The 20,469-nt window shown below is 45.6% G+C and overlaps 1 protein-coding gene across 4 annotated transcripts in view; it reads left to right on the top strand.

The window, feature by feature from the left end:
• Nucleotides 1–20,469, top strand: part of hspg2 (heparan sulfate proteoglycan 2) — a 94,450-nt gene that overhangs the window by 34,819 nt on the left and 39,162 nt on the right. For all 4 annotated transcript variants that reach the window (XM_071477259.1, XM_071477260.1, XM_071477262.1 and 1 more), the window contains exons 4-29: nt 7,010–7,119; nt 7,307–7,365; nt 7,662–7,834; nt 9,368–9,493; nt 9,640–9,843; nt 9,960–10,079; nt 10,202–10,333; nt 10,736–10,880; nt 11,444–11,601; nt 11,711–11,851; nt 11,993–12,156; nt 12,242–12,421; nt 12,691–12,887; nt 13,322–13,469; nt 14,070–14,197; nt 14,429–14,515; nt 14,676–14,734; nt 15,031–15,092; nt 15,284–15,424; nt 15,650–15,823; nt 16,127–16,306; nt 16,395–16,513; nt 16,647–16,758; nt 17,098–17,211; nt 17,419–17,546; nt 17,723–17,809. In XM_071477259.1, coding sequence (XP_071333360.1) covers nt 7,010–7,119; nt 7,307–7,365; nt 7,662–7,834; nt 9,368–9,493; nt 9,640–9,843; nt 9,960–10,079; nt 10,202–10,333; nt 10,736–10,880; nt 11,444–11,601; nt 11,711–11,851; nt 11,993–12,156; nt 12,242–12,421; nt 12,691–12,887; nt 13,322–13,469; nt 14,070–14,197; nt 14,429–14,515; nt 14,676–14,734; nt 15,031–15,092; nt 15,284–15,424; nt 15,650–15,823; nt 16,127–16,306; nt 16,395–16,513; nt 16,647–16,758; nt 17,098–17,211; nt 17,419–17,546; nt 17,723–17,809 — 3,448 coding nt within the window. The remainder of the gene's footprint in view (nt 1–7,009; nt 7,120–7,306; nt 7,366–7,661; nt 7,835–9,367; nt 9,494–9,639; nt 9,844–9,959; nt 10,080–10,201; nt 10,334–10,735; nt 10,881–11,443; nt 11,602–11,710; nt 11,852–11,992; nt 12,157–12,241; nt 12,422–12,690; nt 12,888–13,321; nt 13,470–14,069; nt 14,198–14,428; nt 14,516–14,675; nt 14,735–15,030; nt 15,093–15,283; nt 15,425–15,649; nt 15,824–16,126; nt 16,307–16,394; nt 16,514–16,646; nt 16,759–17,097; nt 17,212–17,418; nt 17,547–17,722; nt 17,810–20,469) is intronic.

Below are 20,469 nucleotides of genomic sequence, written 5' to 3'. Positions count from 1 at the left end.
ATAGTTCCATAAACCATCACTGATTTACTCAGTGCTGTGTGACATGTTGATTTGAGACTGAACATGCAGCTTTGAGTTTCTCAGTTGATTTAAGCAGTGAGAGCAGTGAGATGTCTTCGGAGTTTAGTCTTCTGGGACGTTCTGCTTAAACTTAAGGGTCAGGCTGTCCTTGATCGACGTGGACTACAGAGGAGCGTGACTCACAGACAGGTTGCTGCATTTTTGTGTAGCCTCAGCTGGTTTTTCTCCTAATCACATCAATTACTTGTGGCTGCTTGCTGACAAAACACAATCCAGGTTCAGATTCTTCCTTTATCTCTGGAGGGGAACAGATGTTGCAGCATAAGTGGACAATACATCAGGGTAATGTAGCCTGTCTGTCAGTTTGGCCCGGGCGATGGACAGGGCTGCGGCCAGGCCACCCACTCAGTGTTCCTGCCTTTGTCATAAGCAGTTTGTGATACTTGTGTCCCAGTGGCACTGCCCCCGTGTGTGTGTGTGTCCCTGTGTGTCCGATAGAGGCAGCCTCGCGGGTAGTTGCGCAGAGGGGACAAACGCTGGCAGCTGCAGTTATTTTGGATGAGGTCTTTGTTGTTGCACTGCTGGGGGCCCTTGAGGTGGTCACACACTGACACAGAAATACTCCCATTTGTAGACAAGGCAGTTATAACACAGCAGACACAAACATGGGTGTTGCGACATTGAAGGACATGTTTGGTTTCACTTGTGTGAACCTTATCTGAATTGTTTGTGTCAGTCATTGATAAACGCCAGTACCCTCCATTCACAAACAGTAAATGTGCACTTGGTGTGGGCATTGTTCTGAAACGCCGCTGCTGAATGGACTTAGTCACCGACTGGAGCCTTATTACTGCTCCTATAACCCCATGATGCTGCACTCTGTTGTACCAATAACAAATGTGTTGCCTTGGAGAACTGGCTTGTGCCGCTCCTCTTTAGGAAAGAGATATTGTGGGTTTCGTAGGAGGAAGGCTCGTCTGTCTGTTTGACTGATCTCTTTTTCCTCACAGTGGCGTCGAGGACAGGCTTGTAACTGATGTGTCTGTTTGTTTTGATGCCCTTCATAATAATCTATGCTGCAACGAGAAGAGAATACCTTAAAACAGAGCTAAGAGAATGGTTTGCTGTCTTCCAAAAACAAACACCAAATTAGTTGTTGTTATTGGCTGGGCGTTTAATTGTCCACAGTTTTCCCAGATCTGAGAGTTTATTTGGATAAATCTCAGTTGACCGGTGGCTTCCTGGGTGAACACTAGAGAGTATGCAATACTTCTCCTGGGATTTATTAAGCTTTTAACTGTTTTTTCTGTTGGATAGCACATCCAGTGAATCCAGTATATTCTGAGTCTAAATATATCATAATTGTCTTATTACTTTTGTTTCTTTCATTTCATTTCTCTGATGTTTTTTTCCTGTCCGTTCATGCTATTATACAGTGATTGCTTTGTTTCAGTCAGTGATCATGGCCCGATCTGCATTGCATGTCTGGCCCTCACTCCCATTCTGACTCCGACAAGGATCACAACATATCTGCGAGGCTTTGAAGCAGCGGATGCTTCATTAGCTTTAATTAGTTTGGGTCACTATTCTTGAGGGAGACCTCAGATGGTTTGGGTAGGAGGGGGGGGGGGTTCTGTCATCTGTTTCCTGGCTGCACTTTGCAGACTTTAAATCGTTTTACAGAAACTCTTGTCTACTCTGCAGTATTCTTCTCTCTAATCTAATTTACCTGCTTTTCACCTGGGGGCAGCAGGTACAGTCAATCTAAAAGCAAATAACACCAACTTTTTCTAAATCTGCTCTGCTCTAAAAGACAGATGCAGTAATGGTGTATCAGAAGCCATATGTTTTTTTGGATGTGCAGCTGTAAAACAGCTGGAACCAGCACACTCTCTTGATTATAAAGGAGCTGTTGTTTAACACTGTCTGTTGAAGTTTATGGAGTGGACTTGTACAGAATCTGGATCAGAGCAGGAAAACCATTCCTGTCAGTGCAGCTCCAGAGTAAAGAACACACTTTTTTTTTTTTTTCAAATCTGTATTAATTTACAAGATAATCTTTTTTTTTTTTGGAAGATAGTGAAGAGATACAAGAAAATATGTTATAAACTCAACCAACTCAACCTCAGCCCACAATAGTCCTTGTCTTAAAACCCACCCATGTTTCAGAGCGACCAAGAGGCCCCCTCAGCTGACATTTCAGAGCATGCCCCATGGTGTAACCATCCAAAGCAGTGGAAGAATGAATGAGTCACCACCAAACAGAACATGGTCATTGTTGCTGGTACCAGTGCAGAGGGCTTAACTTTTGGTTTAAAAAAAAAACAAAATGGTTTTAATGGTGCTCAGTTCTTTCCATTTAGGAGGGAAAACAGGAAGCAGCTCCTCCCTGTGTCGGTGCAAAAGTCCCTGGGTGGATGTGTGTCGGACAGCAGAGATGTGAAGAGCAGTGCGTGGAAGTGTGTGTTTTGTTTTGTAGGATATCCTCTTTGTTCTCTTGCGCCAAAGAAGAGTCACTTCTAAAGAGATGCCCTCCGACCTCTTCTCCTTGACGCTGTCGTGCAAGCAGACTTCCTTGTGTGCTCCCAGACAGACACTTGTTGAATTAGTCAACAAAAACCACAGACTCCCAGCCATTGTCCCATTAAGCATGAACACCCACAGTATGTGGATGGTAATGATTAGAGGGACTGCTGATTATGTGAAATTGATGCTGACATTTCTAGCTTCTTACAAAATGGTGATGACAACTTTACTTTCATTTCTTGCTGTTTGAATATGTTTAATTCACGTAACCTTTTCTGATTTCCTGTGTCTGTTAAGACGACTCTTTTGCCAGTTCACTTTCTGATTGTCACTTTCTCTTTTCTCTCCTTGCTTCCAATCATTACCTTCCTAACTTTCCTGAAACTTTAACCTCTCTGCACCTGCCTGGCTAACTTGATCCTTCTCCCTGGTCCTTGTGTCGCTTTTCTTGTTTGATCCTTGACCTCTGGCTCCTGTTTGTGCCCCATCGACCTCTGCGCCACGTCTCTTTTCCCACTGTCTCTTGCTCCTTGCCCCTTGTCCCCCTCATCGCTTGCCATAGCACACCAGTTGAACTCTTCATTTATGAGGAACATACAAAGCCCGGTCAAACCAAAGAGTAAGTCCTCGTGCACTTCTTACCCATTTTTTGATGCTGTGCGTTTCTCCTCCTCACTTGTCTTTGGCACACTCTCCTGTCATCTGCTCTGCTCAGTTATGCACTCCCATTTCCAAACACACTCTCAGATAACATTCCAAGGAAGGACTCAGCTTGGGCATGTAGTGTTTGAGTCTGGCGAGTCTGTTTTTCCAAGCGTCTTGCAGGCGTCTCCCAGTGTTTTCTAATGCCAGTGGAAAATGAATGAAAAATGATGGGGTTGTTCCATCGAGTAATAGCGTCCATCGCACTCGAGTGACAGCACTTGCGTTCCCAGCTGAAAACATCTTTGTAAAGTTATCTTGGAATTATGTAATTACTCATATTTGTGGATATTTGAATAGCACTTTTTGTAATTTCAATCTCATGCAGACGCCTCATCGCCATGATATGAACCAGCTGTTTGACAACATGAGTATAGAAACATGCTTTATGATGCACAGTGGTGGTTTTTGATGCTTCATAATGCAAGCTGTGGGAGCTAGCTTAACAGTGAAGCCCGAAGTTATTCACAAGAGTTCCCCAGAGGGCAATGAGTGGACTTGGAGACAGGGCTTTTTGGCCAGGCACCAGCAAAAGGGTTAAGTAGCAGGGGTCCTGTCTGCATGAGTTAAGCTGAGAAAGAGGCAGCTGGCATCTGAATAACTAACACTGAGAGAGGCACAAAGATGAAGAAAAAGATGGAGATGAGAGAGAGAAAAGTATGGAAGGGAGAAACATCTATTATGAAAGATTTTTGACAGGATCCTCATTGCAGTCAGCGTGGTGTGGGCCTTGTTCTTACAGATTCCCCACTCCCTCTCTCTATGGCTCGGGTGGTGCTGGGCCGGTGCCGTGGGCGCTGCCTTGGGGGCTGAAGGTCAAGCCCAACGCGGCTGGGCTTTAAAGGCCAGGGAGGCTCGCTGCTCAATCAAGTCTTTGTCTTCTGCATAGGCCTCTATGTGTTCAGAGGGGGCCCTTAGCACAAAGCCGCCACAGTTCCACTGACCAGCTTTAATAGCTAAATAAGTTTGTGAATTAAGAGTGTGGAATGCTATTTTTCCAGATTCCTCTTTTTTTCATCCCACTCATCATGTCTGCACTATGACAGTTTCATCACCATTGATGGTAGCGGTGCTTGACAGCGGGATTCCCCCTGTCCCCCGCCCTCACTGGAAAGAGCAAGTGATGTATAACAGAATGGGTCTTGGAGTAAAAGAGCCGCTCGTTAGCAGCAGGGCACAACCCGGCTTTCTAATCAAAGGATCTCTGGCGGCAGCGGTCCCACACTTGCCAGCTTGTAACGTCAAAGCGGCAAGCTCAGAGGGAGTTGGGGCTACAAGCTACTGTTGACCCGGCGGCGAGTACCCACTCAAGTGATTAGATTATATGCGGGTCAAATGAGGCGCTTTGATGAGTAACTTTGATGTTGCCTGTCTTTTGGTTCCACATTCAGGCCTAACAATTATTCCTGTAAGTCTGAAAGTAACAGCCGGCACAGCAAGCACTCAGGAGCCCTTCCCAGGCTGTGCTAATGCCTGCACTTCTGCCGTCGCATGTCCGCCTCACTCTGTGTTTTCGTTGGCAGTGCTCAGTTTACTTTGTCATAAATGAGGCTTTTCCTCACCAGGAACGGGACGTCTTGTAGTGCCAACGTTGTGTGTGAGAAAAGGGGATTTAACAGTGTTAAGAGAGAGGACAGCTGTTTACTAGCCACAGCTCAGGCAGCGGAGCATAAGGATCCCCACAGGCCTTTAACACAGTGAACACACAGCCTGAGCGCAAGACACAAAATCTTTAACTTTTAATTAAATAGCCCCTGGTAGGTATGATAAATGCATGTTGTCAGTGTCCACACGTCTAGTGAGATTTGATTAACTGACAAGCAGGCAAAGAGTGGAAACATTATACACAAAGAGTGTTTGTGTAGTTTCTGCATGTTGTGTGTGTGTGCGTGTGTGTGTGTCTGTGTGTGTGTATCTATTGTTTTGCACATATTTGGGCATGCATGTTTGTAACTACAGGCACAGCAGATGCCTACTTATAACACAACTCTTTGCTTTTGGCCTTGCAAGTAGCATCTCACTGCAAGAAACAGTACAAATATTGACTTCCTCCCTAAACCCACACTGCCAGTCTGAAATCAGAGGCTGGCAGGCCCGTTCTAACAAAGTGTTGGCAGGACTGTGAGAACGGGACGCCCTGCGGGCCTGGGCTATTTTAAGTTCCATGGGCTAAGCCTGTGACATTGGAATTATAATAATACAGCTGACATTTTTGTTGATAATGAGTTCCCTCATATAGCTTATTGGCATGTTTCATACAGCTGGGTATATATATAATTTGACAATGTTTCACAATCTCTATCTAGAAATGGTATAGAAAAATTAATTACTGCGGTTGGATTAATCTTTTTTTGTTACAGTTTTATGGAAGTTTGCGATGTAAAATTATAATGCTCAAAAGGCATAACTTTGGAAACAGCTGATCCTTTAAAAGTTTATGAACTGTGGAATTGAAAATGCAAAAGAAGTGTACCATATGAAGTGTAAGTAGCACTGTTATTGTGCATATCATCCATTAATTTTTTTTTTTATGTTACTGTTGTACAAAGCACAGTGGAGTTTGTGTCACCTCATGCTTGCTGATACATTTGAATTGAAATAAAGCACAAAAAGCCTTGTTTATGGTCTGTTCTAACACACGTGTGTAGCAGATGGGTGGGGTTTTTTGTATGCAGGGCGTCATGAGAGCTAGAAGAGAAGGGACAAAGGAGAGAATACGTTTTTTTTCACTTTGCAAAAAGAAATTGAATTTAGTCTCTTTTCCCCTTGCTGCATTTCTTCACAGTGATTAGAAGGCATGGTCAGCCACAGTGTAGCAGTGCCCGAACTCAAGGACACTTTAGTGGACACTGCAGATGTGAAACCAACCAGCTGCTTGCAAATAAATCAGTTTACCAGAAAAAGAAATCCGCATTTATACTGATGGATTATCCAATTTCACCTGGCACAAGTTAAAACAAGGGGAACTAATTCTAGTTTCTGTATGATTCAGGTCTGAATAAGGACTTGTCCTATGTTCAACCAGTTGACCCATATGTTTAATGATATAATCCCAAATGCCGCCCAGAGTCATCAACAGAGGATTTTCTTCTTCCTCTGCTGCTGCTTGCACAGTGGTGATGCTGACTCAGACTCCCACTTGCCTTATAACCCTCTGATATCATCAGCCATCAGTCAGGAGGTCTGGTGCGAACTTGTGGCGCTGCTGTTTTGGCTGATCGCCATGTACTGTGTTTCTGAATGTTTGCGTTGATTACTTTTCAGACTCACTTTTGACTTTGCAACAAAGGAGCTTTATCAGCATCCGTCTGCCACTGTTTAAGCATGTTGGGTATGCGTCTCATTTATGTGACCAACAGAAAGACACACGGAGAGGAAGACATGCCTCGATACTGTTATTTCATGGTTATATTTGAGTGCCTGTGTCAGCGTGTGCCTCTTGTTAGCTCCTACGTGTGGTGCAGCGCTGTGCAGACCCAACCACAATTGAGATATGGAAATAGACGTCATAATTTGTATGTGGCTCTTGTTGAAGCCGCAGTCATGCTTTTCAGTCTTTACTTTCTGCAACATTTAAGCCAAAGGCTTTCCTAAGGGAATTAATTCCCAAACACTATCCCATGTCACATCATCTCTAATAGATTTAGCGACTTAAATCTGGCTTGTAATGTCTCTGCAACAGAATGCTGAGCCTGTGGTTGTCTTGTGTGTTAATGTGTGGTTCAGCTGACAGGTTTTCCTCCCTTCCCTGTGTTTCTAGTTTATTACAGAGCTCTCGTCAACTTCACCGACTCCCTGGTCTACAGCCCTGAGCTCGAGGACATCTTTTCTCCAGCCTTTAATGAGATCTCTGAAGCAGTGGTGGACACGGTATGTCCTTCCCTCTTGGGATAAACTTGGATAAACCGAATTGTATTCATGTGCTCTAAGCTAAGGGTACCTTATAAGGTTCAGGCATGTAATTTATGACTTTGCTGATTTAAGTATGTGTGAGCCTTTGTCTGAAAATAAGGCTTGTTTATTTCAAGTTAACCAAGTCTGGTTTTTACCTCCACAGCTGGAGTCGGAGTACAACAGGATTCCAGGTGTCCAGACAGTCAGCGTGGTCCTCATTAAGTAAGAATACACATCCTTTAAATCACACTTTGTGATGCCCAAAGAGATACCCTGCAGCTGCGTGCTGCTTCTGCCTGGGTGTCTCACTCTAGGCGGGTGATATTTCTTTCTCTTTTTCCAAACTGCACAAGGCCGGCTCTGTAGGCCTGTGCAGTCAGTAATTCATCAGCGGTGAGTAATTCCTCGAAGGGACATCCAAAGAGAAACCTTACCTCTAAATAGCTCTCCTGTTTAACCCTCTGCAGCGCACGCTGCACAGCCCGTAGCCTCACCAGGCCTTTCACGCTCTTTTGCAGGAAGATGATAAGAGACGACGGTGTGGATGTATTTGTGGAGTTGGACGTGGGTTCGGACTACAACAGCAACGAAGAACAGATCCGCAGTGTGCTGTACAACGTGGTGAAGGAGGGGACCATCGCTTCCTACGTCACGTCAGTCCAGGGCTTTCAGTTCAGACAGCTCGGGGAAGGTAAGACCTCAGCAAAGAGGTCAACAGCCTGAACACGGACTCTGTTACACAAGAGTTTGGCGTGTGCTTACAGCAAATTAAGGTCCACCAGAGCGGTAGGCAGCGTCCTTAACATTTCCCTCTGGTTTCTAGCTTTGCCTTCCGTGGAGCCTATAGCGGCGCCAGGTTTGTACTGTGCCATGCCTGCTGCATGGTAACTGAGCCGACTGTGCTGTAGAAACCGTAGGATGACTGTAGTGCCTTTAGAAGGAACAGTCGAGCGTTTCGTAGAAATTTTACCATCGCTTTATGTACAAGCAACTGTCGTGTGGTCTGAGGAATGTTTTGCATGGAAGCACCAGTGTAAAGTAGACTCTTGAGTGGGGCCCCTGAAGTCCAGTAGTGCACAGTGAATAAGAAAGACCTTTGCATGGCATGAGTCTGATTAGGAATGCTTCTGTTCACCGCAACAGAAACCAGGTTTTCATTTATCCATATTCCATCATCTCTGTACACAGGCATGATGTCAGTGTAATGGTGACTTTATCTTTAATATCTTTATTCAGACTATGTCCATCTTACACCGTGTCTTGTCTAGTCTGTGTGTCTGTCTTCTATCTCTGGTGTGTCTAGTCTAGTCCTTTGTTTCGGTGTAGTTTGTCTTGTCTGTGTCAATCAGTCCCTGAATCTATTCTAGTCTTGTTTGTGTGTTTAGTTTGTCTTTTTTGGTCTCTGTGTGTTAGCTTGTCTATTCCTGTCTAGACCATTCTACTCTGTATGTCCGTCCTGTATCGCTAGTGTGTCTGATTTTGTCTGTCCATCTCGTCTATATGTCTAGTCCATCTAGCCTAGTCCATCTTGTCTGTGTGTCCATCAAGTCTGTGAATCTAGCCTAGTCTCTTGTGTGTTATCTAGTTTGTTTTTGTCTAGTTTAGCCTGTGTGTCTATCTAGTCTAGTCTCGTGCATCCAGCTTAGTCTATCTAGTCCTGTCTAGTCTGTTTATCTGTGTGGTCTGTCCATCTAGTCTGTGTGTCTAGTTTGTCTAGTCTAGTCTCTGTGTCTTATCTAATCTATTCTTGTCTGGTCTAGTCTGTGTGTCTATCTAGTCTAGTCTAGTCTGTGGGTTTAGTCTAGTCTTATGCATCCATCCTAGTCTTTCTAATGCAGTCTGTGTATCTGTCGAGTCTGTCTGGTCAAGTGTTTCTGTCTTTCTCCCAGTCAGGTTTGTTAGTTTAAGCACAGAAAGTGCACCCAACACAAAACTTAATGCTAAATAAATGTCTACAAAAATATTCCGATATCCTTTAAAAACCTTTTGCATATCTCGAAGCACCCGTCTGATAATAGTCTTTACCACATGCCTGAGTTGCACTCGCTGTAGTAATCTGATGCCTGAGTGGGACCAGGATGCTGTTGTTCTTCACCTCACATTTTATTTGTGCTGTGATGTGACGTTAGTGTAGTGTGTTGGCTCTACTGTAGCCTTGGCTCGCACGTCTCTGATCCCTCAACGCCCTCCTCCTCACCCCGTCCCCCCTGTGCATCTCTCACAGTAACCCCCAGCATCAGACCCTGCATGCCAGATGAGCACAGGTGTGGTGATGGGACGTGTATCCTGATGGAATACCTGTGTGACAACAGGCCAGACTGCAGAGACATGAGTGATGAGACCAACTGTGGTGAGTGGCTTCAGCTTGACTGGTCGGCAGGTTCTAACACGTTCGGCTGTAGCATGGCTGGATGATGTGTGATGTAATCACTCACGGTCACAGCTCCAAGTATCCGCTCTGTGCACTGGCCGAGTTTAATCAGAGATTTGTTTTAGATGTAAAACCGCCATCACCTCCCGTATTCACCACCCCTCCCACCACAACCACCACCACCACCAAGAAGATCCCACGGCCCCCCGGCCCACCTGGACCCTGTAGAGCAGATCAAGCCACGTGCCAGAGTGGAGAGTGCATCCCTCGAGACTACATCTGTGACGGAGAGAGGGACTGCTCAGACGGGAGCGATGAGTTCAGATGTGGTAGGTGCCGTGGCTTTGTGCATGCACGAACGCTCAGACAACAACCTACGCTCTAATCATCATCATCATCATCATCATCTTCATCATCATCATCATCATCTTCCGTCTTCTCCCAGGAACGCCATCTCCCTGTGAACCCAATGAGTTCAAGTGTAAAAACGGTCGCTGTGCTCTCAAGCTCTGGCGTTGTGATGGAGACAATGACTGTGAGGATAACTCAGATGAAACAGACTGCCGTAAGTCTCCATTTCTTTTGGAACAGGTCAACATTTGACAAAATGACAAGAGCTTCCTGACCATAAATCGACCTAGAGCGATTTAACAGTTGCCGTAAATCTCCATTTTGTCATAACTTTAGCCACCAAGGGTCCTGGCGACAGGTGCGCACCTGAGCAGTTTGAATGCCTGAGCGATCGCACCTGCATCCCAGCCAGTTACCAGTGTGATGAAGAGCCAGACTGCCCTGACCGCTCCGACGAGTACGGCTGCAGTAAGTCTCTCACCGACAGCTGTCTACAGCTCTCTGCTCTTACAACCTTTCTTTCTCTCTCTCGTGCACATTTCACTCTTTTTCTCTCTCACGTTTGCAGTCACTCTTCTCTCCTCGCTCCCTTGACCCTCTTCCATATTCACCCTCTGAGTTTCTTTGCATGCTGTGACTAATTTGCTGTGAACCAGGCTTTTTTTTCACACATGCGTTGACTGGGACACAGAGCTTTTTGTGAACCATCCATTCCTCAGAACTGAAAGGGAATTGTTCGTCCATAACAGAGAGTTATATTTCCTCTGACTTTTACGAGCTTCGCTGGATCGCCAAATTCCACTCACAGTCTTTGCACATGTGCGTTCATTATGTGTCTTAAACAGTTGTCATCTTCTTGACACCTCACAGCCCCTCCCTCTGTGACAAGCCCACCAGAAGAGTCCATCCAGGCAGCTCGGGGGGCGACGGTGAGGTTCACCTGTCAGGCTGTTGGAGTGCCGACGCCCATCATCACCTGGAGACTCAACTGGGGACACATCCCTGTCAGCGGCAGGTGGGTTTGATGAGAAATCCTCTACCTTTCTGATTTTGCAATTAAAACTCATTTAATAAACCAGCTGTGAACAGCATTTCTGCATGCTGTGCAAAGGTTTTTAATATCTATCGAGCTGATTTTGTCGATGCTACTGTCACAAAAACATGTGTTGCAAGCTGAACAAAACATCTGCATCCGGTGAAAGCCAGTCTTCCCCAGATTATCTGCATCAGACCATGAAGATTTGAAAATTGACCCTGAATTATTTCTTTTCACCTGATGTTTGATGAGTTCTCTTCGAAACCACAGCATAACTGTGGACAGTCTTCCCAGATAAGTGCTAACTCACAACTGTAGTTAAAACTGTGATTTTAATTACCAAGATATTTGTGGTGTACTTCAACTCCAAGAGTTCTTGTGTCAAAATGTTCACTCTGGGTGTGTGTGCGGTTAGGCAATTACAGTTGAAGTTTATAGTTGTTGTTTTTTTTTCCTCAGAATGTTACCATGAATTCTGGTTGACATAGACTGAGTTAAATGCTGTAAAAATGGTCACCTCTGCTGTGTTTCTGCGTTCCCAGGATCTCCATGACCAGCGAGAACGGCCGCGGCACCCTCACCATTCGTGATGTAAAGGAGGCGGATCAGGGGGCCTACACCTGTGAGGCCATCAATGCTAAAGGCCTGGTGTTCGGCATTCCTGACGGAGTGCTGACTCTCACATCAAATCCCAACCCAGGTACTGACACCTCACTTCTACTGCAGGTTCTCCTTCAGAGACAAAACAATACATGATTGAAAATATAAATCAAATTTTTTTTTTCCTGTGTCTATCTTATTCTCTGCAGGAAACTGTCCCGACGGTCACTTCAGTGTGTCTGGCCGCTGCGTGTCCTGCTTCTGTGCTGGAATCACCAAGAACTGCAAGAGCACCGGCCGCTACCGCAACCAGATCAGCCTGCGCTTCAACGAGGAGGAAGACTTCAAAGGCACTGAAGCTATTGATGCTTATGAAATTGGAGCTAAGAGAGCTAACACAATGTCAAAAGAAATAGTATACCTGAGTATAGTATACCTGACATCATGGCCATGAATACAAGCCTGAGTGAATGTGTTGTCATTGCTTCCAGGAGTGAATGTCACTTACCCCTCCAGGCCGGGCACTCCTCCTCTCTCCTCCACTCAGCTCCTCATTAACCCTGAGATGGAAGAGTTCCAGCTCGTCGACCTATCACGCCGTTTCCTCAACCTTGACTCCTTCTGGACTTTGCCTCGCCAGTTTCTTGGCAACAAAGTAAAGAGAACAATCCTTTTCCAGGCTTTATTTAACTTAAGTTATTATCACAAATATGTTTGAAAATCATACCATCTGTTTTTAGATCGACTCCTACGGAGGGTCCTTGAGATACAAGGTGCGGTACATACTGGCCCGTGGTCTTACTGAGCCTGTGGAGAAGCCAGATGTGGTGCTGGTTGGAAATGGACGCAGGCTTGTGTACCGCAGAGGCAACGGCACCCCTGCCCAAGCGGTCAACCAGAAAGAGATCAAATTCACAGAGGTAGGAAAAGTTTTTCTAACAAAAGCAATTAGGGATTCTGCACAATCCTGTGGCCCGTTTGGGTTGATGACAGATAGTTTTGTCAAAAAAATACAAAAACTTTGTCAAAGATATCGTTTAAAAAAACACATTAAACACCAGATTCCACAAAAATAGAAATGTCATCAAATTTTACTTATGATTAATGTTGAATATATTAAAAAATCATACAAGAACAAGATCATCAAAAATAAAATGAAGCAAGCTTGAAGTATCATTTTTTTTTGTAGGATAAATGGCAGCACTCCAATGGCCGCGCTGTGAGCCGGGAGGAGCTGATGATGACGCTGGCCAACCTGGACAGCATCAACATCCGCACCATCTACGACAACCACATGGTCAGCGTGGCGCTCAGTGACATCGTCATGGATACCACCACCGTGGAGTTCAGCACTTTGGGTCATGCCAAGGACGTGGAAGAGTGCCGGTAAGAAAAAAAAAAAAAAAGATTCCAGCTTGATACTGTGAGGTGGGAGCTCCTTTACAGGGCGTCAGTCAGCAGTCCACAACCTGTTGGGACGTGTTCAGTTTGAGCATATTTAGACTGAAGAGCATTCATATAGATGGGGACTGCTTTTGAAAGTTTTGTTTGTGAAATCATAATGATAGAAACGTACTTGGATGAATAGCTTGGTGGCCCTGCCCCAAAATTTAATGTCCCTGGTTCAGTTGTGGTCAAGGACCATTGCCGTGTGTCATTCTCTCTCTCTCTGTGCAATTTTGTAGTATTTTTGTTGTGCCTCAGTCAGCTGTTTTTTATTTAACCGATTAAGACAGTAATTTGTGGTGCATTTTGTGGTGTTGTAATTTGACTCATCATAGTTTGTACGGAAACTTAACCACACGATTTGTCGTTTCCAGATGTCCTCCTGGATATTCAGGCCTGTCCTGTGAGATGTGCTCCTCTGGTTTCGAACGCGTCCCCGGCGGCTCCTATCTGGGCACCTGCGCCGGTTGTAACTGTAACGGTCATGCCAGCGCCTGTGATCCAATCAGCGGACACTGTCTGGTAATAACTCCTTTATGAGCCAGAATCTAATTGTTAGGTGGATCAAATGTTTTAAATTGGAATTCAGAGATAAATTACAGCTCAAATTAGATATTTGTCTGATTTAAGGAAATCAGTTTGTTCACTTTTTGTGAACTGAGAATATCAATATCACTCTAGTGGTAGCTAGCTACTGATAAATAAAGCACAGAAACGGGAAAACATCCTCTTAGGAAAAAAAAGCTTACTAATTGCCATGTTGCATTTTGTTTGTTTACTGCAGTTCATTCACAAAGTGAGATGAAGAGTAAAAATAAAACATTGTGGCTGGAACATGAAGTCCCTGCGCCTAGCCAAAAACTCCCTGCACTCACCGACTTGTTGTTTTTACATTTCTGTTTGTGCACAGATTAAACACATGAGATAAAATGTGTGAATATGTTTTTGTATTGAATGTACAGCTTGTGTGTAAAGGTGATGGTAATCACTTCACTTCCCCACTTTATCCCAGCTTCCACTCTTTATGCTAAGGGGTTTTCCCGAGATGTCCAACTATAAATTTGAAACTAGTCTGATGGGCGTCGATGTCAGAGAATGACGTGTGTGCTCTTCCCTCCACAGAGCTGCCAGCACAACACAGAGGGCCCTCAGTGTGACAAGTGTCGCGCCGGCTACTTTGGTGACCCGAGCCGAGGTCGCCCCGATGACTGCAAGCCCTGCCCCTGCCCGTACTATGAGACCTCACGCCGGTAAGGTCCCAAATCCACCCAGACCACACACACATGCAGAAACACATCCACAGTACAAATACACACACACACACACACACCACCCACATGACATCTTTGGGAGTTTGGCTGCTTTGCCCTTCGGTTTTTTATTTCCCATAGCTGAGCTCATTCAGATATTTGAGCACTGATTTATTCATTCAACATCCTACTCACTAACCTGCTGCTGGGCTCTTTCGTTGGGTTTTGTAGTTTCTCTGACACCTGCTTCCTGGATGTTGACCAACAGCCGACATGTGATGCCTGCAGGCCCGGCTACACAGGAAGACGCTGTGAAAAGTGAGGAAACCTATATAATTAATAATACCTTCAGATTGTGGTTTAAAGAGTTTGAAGATGTTGGTGATTAGATTTAAAAGAAATGATATCATCCATAATGATTGGTAGTTTGTAATTATTGTAACAAGCAAAATGAGCTCATATTTTTCTTGTATTTCAGGTGTGCTCCTGGTTACCAGGGTAACCCCCTCCTGCCTAATGGAAAATGTGTTCCTAACCGTGAGTATACATTCAACAACTGCACTACCAGTTTTTTGAAATTCTCAGTTCCAGGCATGAAATTGACACAAGCTGCCCCTGGGTTGCTTTACCTGTTGTACACTTCAGTCATCCCAGGAATATGACCACGAGGAGGTCTTGACCCTGAGTAATGATTACCATCAGGGTTTTCCCCTCTGGTGTTACAGTAGGCTGTAGTATGTGGTCATAGCTCAGGTATGCAGAGTGGCTGGAACACTTCCAGGTTCACTTTCCTCCCCCTATGTCATCTTCTTTCCACTGCTCTGTCCCTGCAGAAAACTCAAAGTGCGACAACAGAGGCACCATCAGCTCCAGCAGCAGGCCGTGCAGCTGCAAGGTACTCATGCACTGTAGTTAACTGCAAAGTGAAGTATTGGGATGATATTATAACCACTGATTGTTAAATCTGCTTTTCATTCGTTGTATTTTTTCTGCTGTCATCTTTTCTGAAAGAAGGAAGCTTGACACGCAGCTGGATTACACATGTGCGCACTTGTGAGTTCATATCTGTGTGTGTGTGTGTTGCAGAACAACGTGGCAGGCACGCTGTGTGACGAGTGCAAGCCCGGCTTCTTCCACCTCTCAGAGGCCAACCCCGAGGGCTGTCTACGCTGTTTCTGCATGGGCATAACCGAGCAGTGCGCCAGCTCCACTTGGAATAGGGATCAGGTCGGTTGCCAAGCTGTGAATAATTAAGGGAGGGGTGAATATTCTTGGTGTCAAGGTTTTGACTCAGTGTTTGTGCAGCTCTGCTTTATCAGCAAATCCTTTCAGACACTTAATGGTGAGATTCAGTGTGCAAACAGTGAGTGCAAGCGCATGTAAATCTCAGTTCACATCTCAAGTCTGACAACTGTGTGTGTGTGTGTGTGTGTGTGTGTGTGTGTGTCTCAGGTGCGAGGAGGGGTGAATGGGCAGCTCTTCTCCCTCTCCAACAGTGCCAACACTAAGACTATCTCTGAAGGCATCTCCCAGAGGGGTTCCTCTGAAGTTGTCTACCGCTCCTTCTCCAGTGTCCCCAACGACATCTACTACTGGGTCCTGCCCGAGAGCTTCAGAGGCGATAAGGTGAGAGAAAACGGCAAAGTAAAGAGCAGATGAGGGGATAAGAGAGAAAATAACTCCCAAGTGTTAGTCAAGGTAGATTTCTCTGCCCTGTCTGTCCCACTCAGTCGTGCCTCAACATGTTGCCAAATGAAAAGGCTGCACTTACCCACAGAGCGAGCCTCCTTTGAACCTCTTGCTTGAATTCACAGTGAAGCCCAACATGGGTGTCTTGTGACTGCCCCCACACTATCATAGGGGTGAAATACCTTTCCACCATTTGCTTTTGTTGAGATGTGCTTATCTTTTCACTGTGTTGTGTACCAGGTGACGGCCTATGGCGGGGAGCTTCGCTATACAGTGCAGTTTACACCGTTTCAGCGCTCGCTGGTGATTGACGGGAAGCCAGATGTGGTTCTCCAGGGCAACGGCATCTTCCTGGAACACTACTCCCAGACCAAGCCCCTCCCACGTGTCCGACAAACCTTCACTGTGACCTTCAGGGAGGTGGGTTTCATTGATGGGGATTTCTAGCTAAATCTGTGTCCTCACACACTGTTAGCTGACTAACTCCTCCCTTTCCTCCGGCTGATAGTCTGGGTGGCGTCGCGCTGATGGGCAGCCATGTACTCGTGAGCATCTGCTGATGGCTCTGGCTGACGTCACTGTCCTCATGATCAGGGCCTCCTACGCAGACAACATGGACGAGAGCAGGTATGGTGGTTCTGGTGGTTCTTTTGACAGCTGCCAGCACATTCACACACCTCAAACTGAATCCAAGAGCATTTCACTGAAAACTGGCAAACATAAAGCATGTTGTTGATTGTGTGTTTATCATGTTAATTAGCATCTCAGACATCAAGATGGACATTGCTGTTCCTCACTCCACTGGTAATGAACGTGCTCTGGAGGTGGAAGAGTGTGCCTGCCCTCAGGGATATAGAGGACCCTCCTGCCAGGTACTGACTGATAAAAAAAATATCTACTTACTAACTCTCTGGGAGGTTTCAACCGCATCTCATGGGCGTCATCATGATAGTTGACGTCCAAGATCAACTATAAACTTTAATGCCTTTCTTTGTTTAGTTTAGTTTGAAAAGGGAAAAAAAAAAAGTTGAGTCAAATACAGATACATACATATATGCCTTAGCTTGTTAAGAACCGCTCGGTATTTTATTTTCCATTGCAGTCCCTGATGATAATTGCAGTCTGTCTCTCTGCTACTCCAGTGGAACAAAGACATATTCCTCTGTCATTACTTGTCTCTCACCTGAGGTGTTTTTCCCTTCCCGTTGCAGGAGTGTGATGAAGGTTACACGCGGACCGGCTCTGGCCTTTACCTGGGCACATGTGAGAGGTGCGACTGCAATGGTCATGCCAGCAGCTGTGACCCAGAGACCGGCAGTTGTCTGGTAGGTCTTCTGCTACTCTTCCTCTGTCTCACTTCTTGGCTGGTGTCGAACACGCTTTGATCTCTGTTGTGGAATGCACTAATGGTTTCATGGCGATTTCCAACATGTGGAAACACACTACACTGTCCCTTTTAAGTAGTGTATATTCAACCGTTCCATGGATCTCACCTCTTTTTCTTCTGTGAATGTGTGTGTCCCGACTAAAAGCAATGTCTCCACAACACCGCTGGGCCAAGGTGTGAACGTTGTCAGCGTGGTTTCTATGGAAACCCTGTAACAGACGGCGCTCAAGCCTGTCAGCCCTGCCCCTGTCCTGGAAGCACATCCAGCAACCAGTGAGTTCATGTCTAAAAATCTTAGTCAATTTGGGTCAGTTCAGTCGGTACAGAGTACCTCTACAGTTTAATGCTACATTGGGAAAAGTAAACTGTGTGCAACAGAAATGCATCATAATAACCAGACCCAACTGTATAAAAAACCTCATGGTGTGTGTGGACTTCTGTCGCCACAGATTCTCCCCGACATGTTATCTGGAGTCTGATGGTCAGCCGACCTGTGACAGGTGTCCCCCCGGATACAGTGGCCGACGCTGTGAAAGGTACGCACCTACCCCCCTCCTTCTCCTTCTGCTTTTCCTTTCCGGCTCTGTCTTCCTCTTAGGCTCGTCTGGACATTGCTCAGTGTGTGGGGGTTACCGAGCGGGTCGGGAGCAAGGTTAGCAGGTGGGGGGGGGGCAGGGGCTGGCACTGGCACCCATTGGTTTCACTCACAGGAAAGGGATGTAAGCATGTCTGTGGTTCGGCATCACTTTTGTTTTTTCCCTAGCAGTTGTGATTGAGCGGCGTCAAGTGGAGGGATGGGAGATGCAAATCGGTGCCACCCATTCTGACGTACACGTGAAGTTTTGTACTGTGTCCTGTTTTTCCAGATCTGCTGTTGGATATTGTTTTCTACTGTGGTAGAAAAAAGTCTGTTTGTTTTAGGATAAGGGGCCTTTGGTGGTACTGAGAATATCACCCAGATTTTATTGTTTGTGGAAAAGAAATAAGTAGAAATGTCCTCAGGAAACCTGGAGTTTAGTTGGCTTTATATCTTTTGCTTTCCTCTGTATTTTGCTTTATCTCCAAAAGCCTTCTCAGTGACTGCTTTCTGCTTCAGCTTTGCGCTTTGCTGGTAGTGATTTTTTAAGGTGTTGGTTCGTGTGATTTCTGTCTGTGCAGAGACCAAATGTATTTTCTGGGTCTCTACAACATAAATGTAGATGTGGCATTTATGAGGACTCCTGTCTGGCTAATGAATCTTTGCCGCTCCGAGGGCAAAGATGACGAGGTGACTTGGGTGCAAGACACAACTTATGAATAATTTATTATTTGAACATCTCTGCCTGCATCATACCTGATTCTGCTGTTTTGACATTAAGAGAAGAGATGCCCTCTGCAGACAGTTGTGGGGACCCCTTCCGGGAGAAGCAGATAGAGGGCTTCCTGCCTGTGGGGTGTGGATCTGAAGCAGTATTCAACTTCAGCTGGGAGAAAGAGATAACGCCGTACGGCAGTGGAGATGATGACATTGACCCCTCAAGGCCTGTTACTTTAGGAACAACTGTCATCCCTACTAGAGCTTTACTATCTACTGCAGGTGACCGTCGCTCTGCCCAATCCACTAAAGCAACAGAGGTGGGCATTGTCTCAGTCACTGCCAATAGATCAACATCCAGACTGCCACCACGCTTCACACCCAGCTCAGAGAGTAGACACTCCAGCTTCCAGCACCTGCTCCGGATTCACCTGAACACTTTTAACCAGCGCCTGAGCATGCTGGAAAGCAACACACTTGATATGAAGGAGAGCATTCGTAGTATGGAGGACCAGCAGAGTAATCTCAGCTCCCAGCTGACGGAGCTCATCACTATCCATTCGGCTGGGGAGAAGAACAAGAAGGTTAGTGAACTGGAGAAGAGCTACACAGACATGGAGGCCCGTCTGAGCAGACTAGAAGGAAGGCTAGAAATCCTGATCGATGGCTTCACCGCCCTGGCTCAGGAGATGAATAAGATGAAGCGTGCAAGACACACCTCCCGTTCACCCCAAGAAAGGAGGCTTCTGCCTCCACTCAGCACAGTCCTTGCACTCCCGTCATACTCAACACCTCAGCCTCCAGTCAGAATTATACCTACAGAAACACCACTCACCAGTAGGGCCACAGTGCCGAAGAGCATCCCTACCCCAGGCCTTCCCACGAATAAACCCACATCTGCTCCTCAGAGAGATAGAAAACTCAAACCAGCAGCAACCACTAAGCCAGATAAAAAGACTACAAAACCCCAATCAGTCACTAGGTCATCCAAAAGGCAAGTCTCAAGTTCTACAACAACGTTAAAGACGACCTTGAGTAAACCGAAGACTGCTTCTAAAATTAAACCTAAGACTACACTGAAGCCCGAAACGAAAAGTCCAGAGGGTGGGAGGTCTGCCGTGACAGCTAAACATGTTTCGCAGCCAAGCCAAACAAGACTAGAGCGAGTCAAAGAAGAGGCAACGGTCACTAAATTTCAACTGGAGCCACCATCTCATGAATCAAAGTCTGTTAGAAACCATCAGCTGCAAAAACAATCTGACCAGGCCAACAAAAAGGATTCTGCTCTACCTATTAAAAATAATGGGCATAACAAGGTGTTTAGATCAGATGCACCGGTTCGACAGACAGTTAGGGAGAGCAGGAAGCCTTCAGAAGTTGATTCAAAGAAATCATCAAAGCCACACAAGTCAAACCAAAATGAGTTGGTCTCTCAGAAAACAAGGAATTCTGCTAAGTACACAGTCACAGCCACAAAGCCTACCGTGGCTACTACTACAAAGAAATCTAAAACAACAATAAAAAGGACGACGACTCCTAAAACCAAGGTTACTACTGCGAAGAAGAACTTTACCACAACGGCGAAAAGGACACCAACTCCCTCAAAAACCAAGCGTACTACTGCAAAGAAAGTAACTAAAAAGCCCCAGCAGAAAAAGAAGACTAACCCTCATTCTGGTGTTTTGGACCTGCTGAGGTTGTTACAAGGAGACCAAAAGTCTGCAAAGCGCAAAAAGAATCACGATGGTTCTCTTCATGTTGTCCTGGGAAGGCTGGCCATTCCTATCAGAATTATCCCTGATGACTAGGGAATAATGCCTCGACTTTTATTATTTTATTTTTAATTTTTTCCATTGTTCATATTGCTAGGCTCCGATGCTAAATATTTATACTGCTACCACG

The sequence above is a fragment of the Trachinotus anak genome, unplaced genomic scaffold (genome assembly GCF_046630095.1).
Source record: "Trachinotus anak isolate AG129_WGS33_773 ecotype Australia unplaced genomic scaffold, CSIRO_AGI_Tana_v1 ptg000004l, whole genome shotgun sequence".
NCBI classification, from domain to species: Eukaryota; Metazoa; Chordata; class Actinopteri; order Carangiformes; family Carangidae; genus Trachinotus; species Trachinotus anak.
This window is presented reverse-complemented; position numbering and strand designations above follow the sequence as displayed.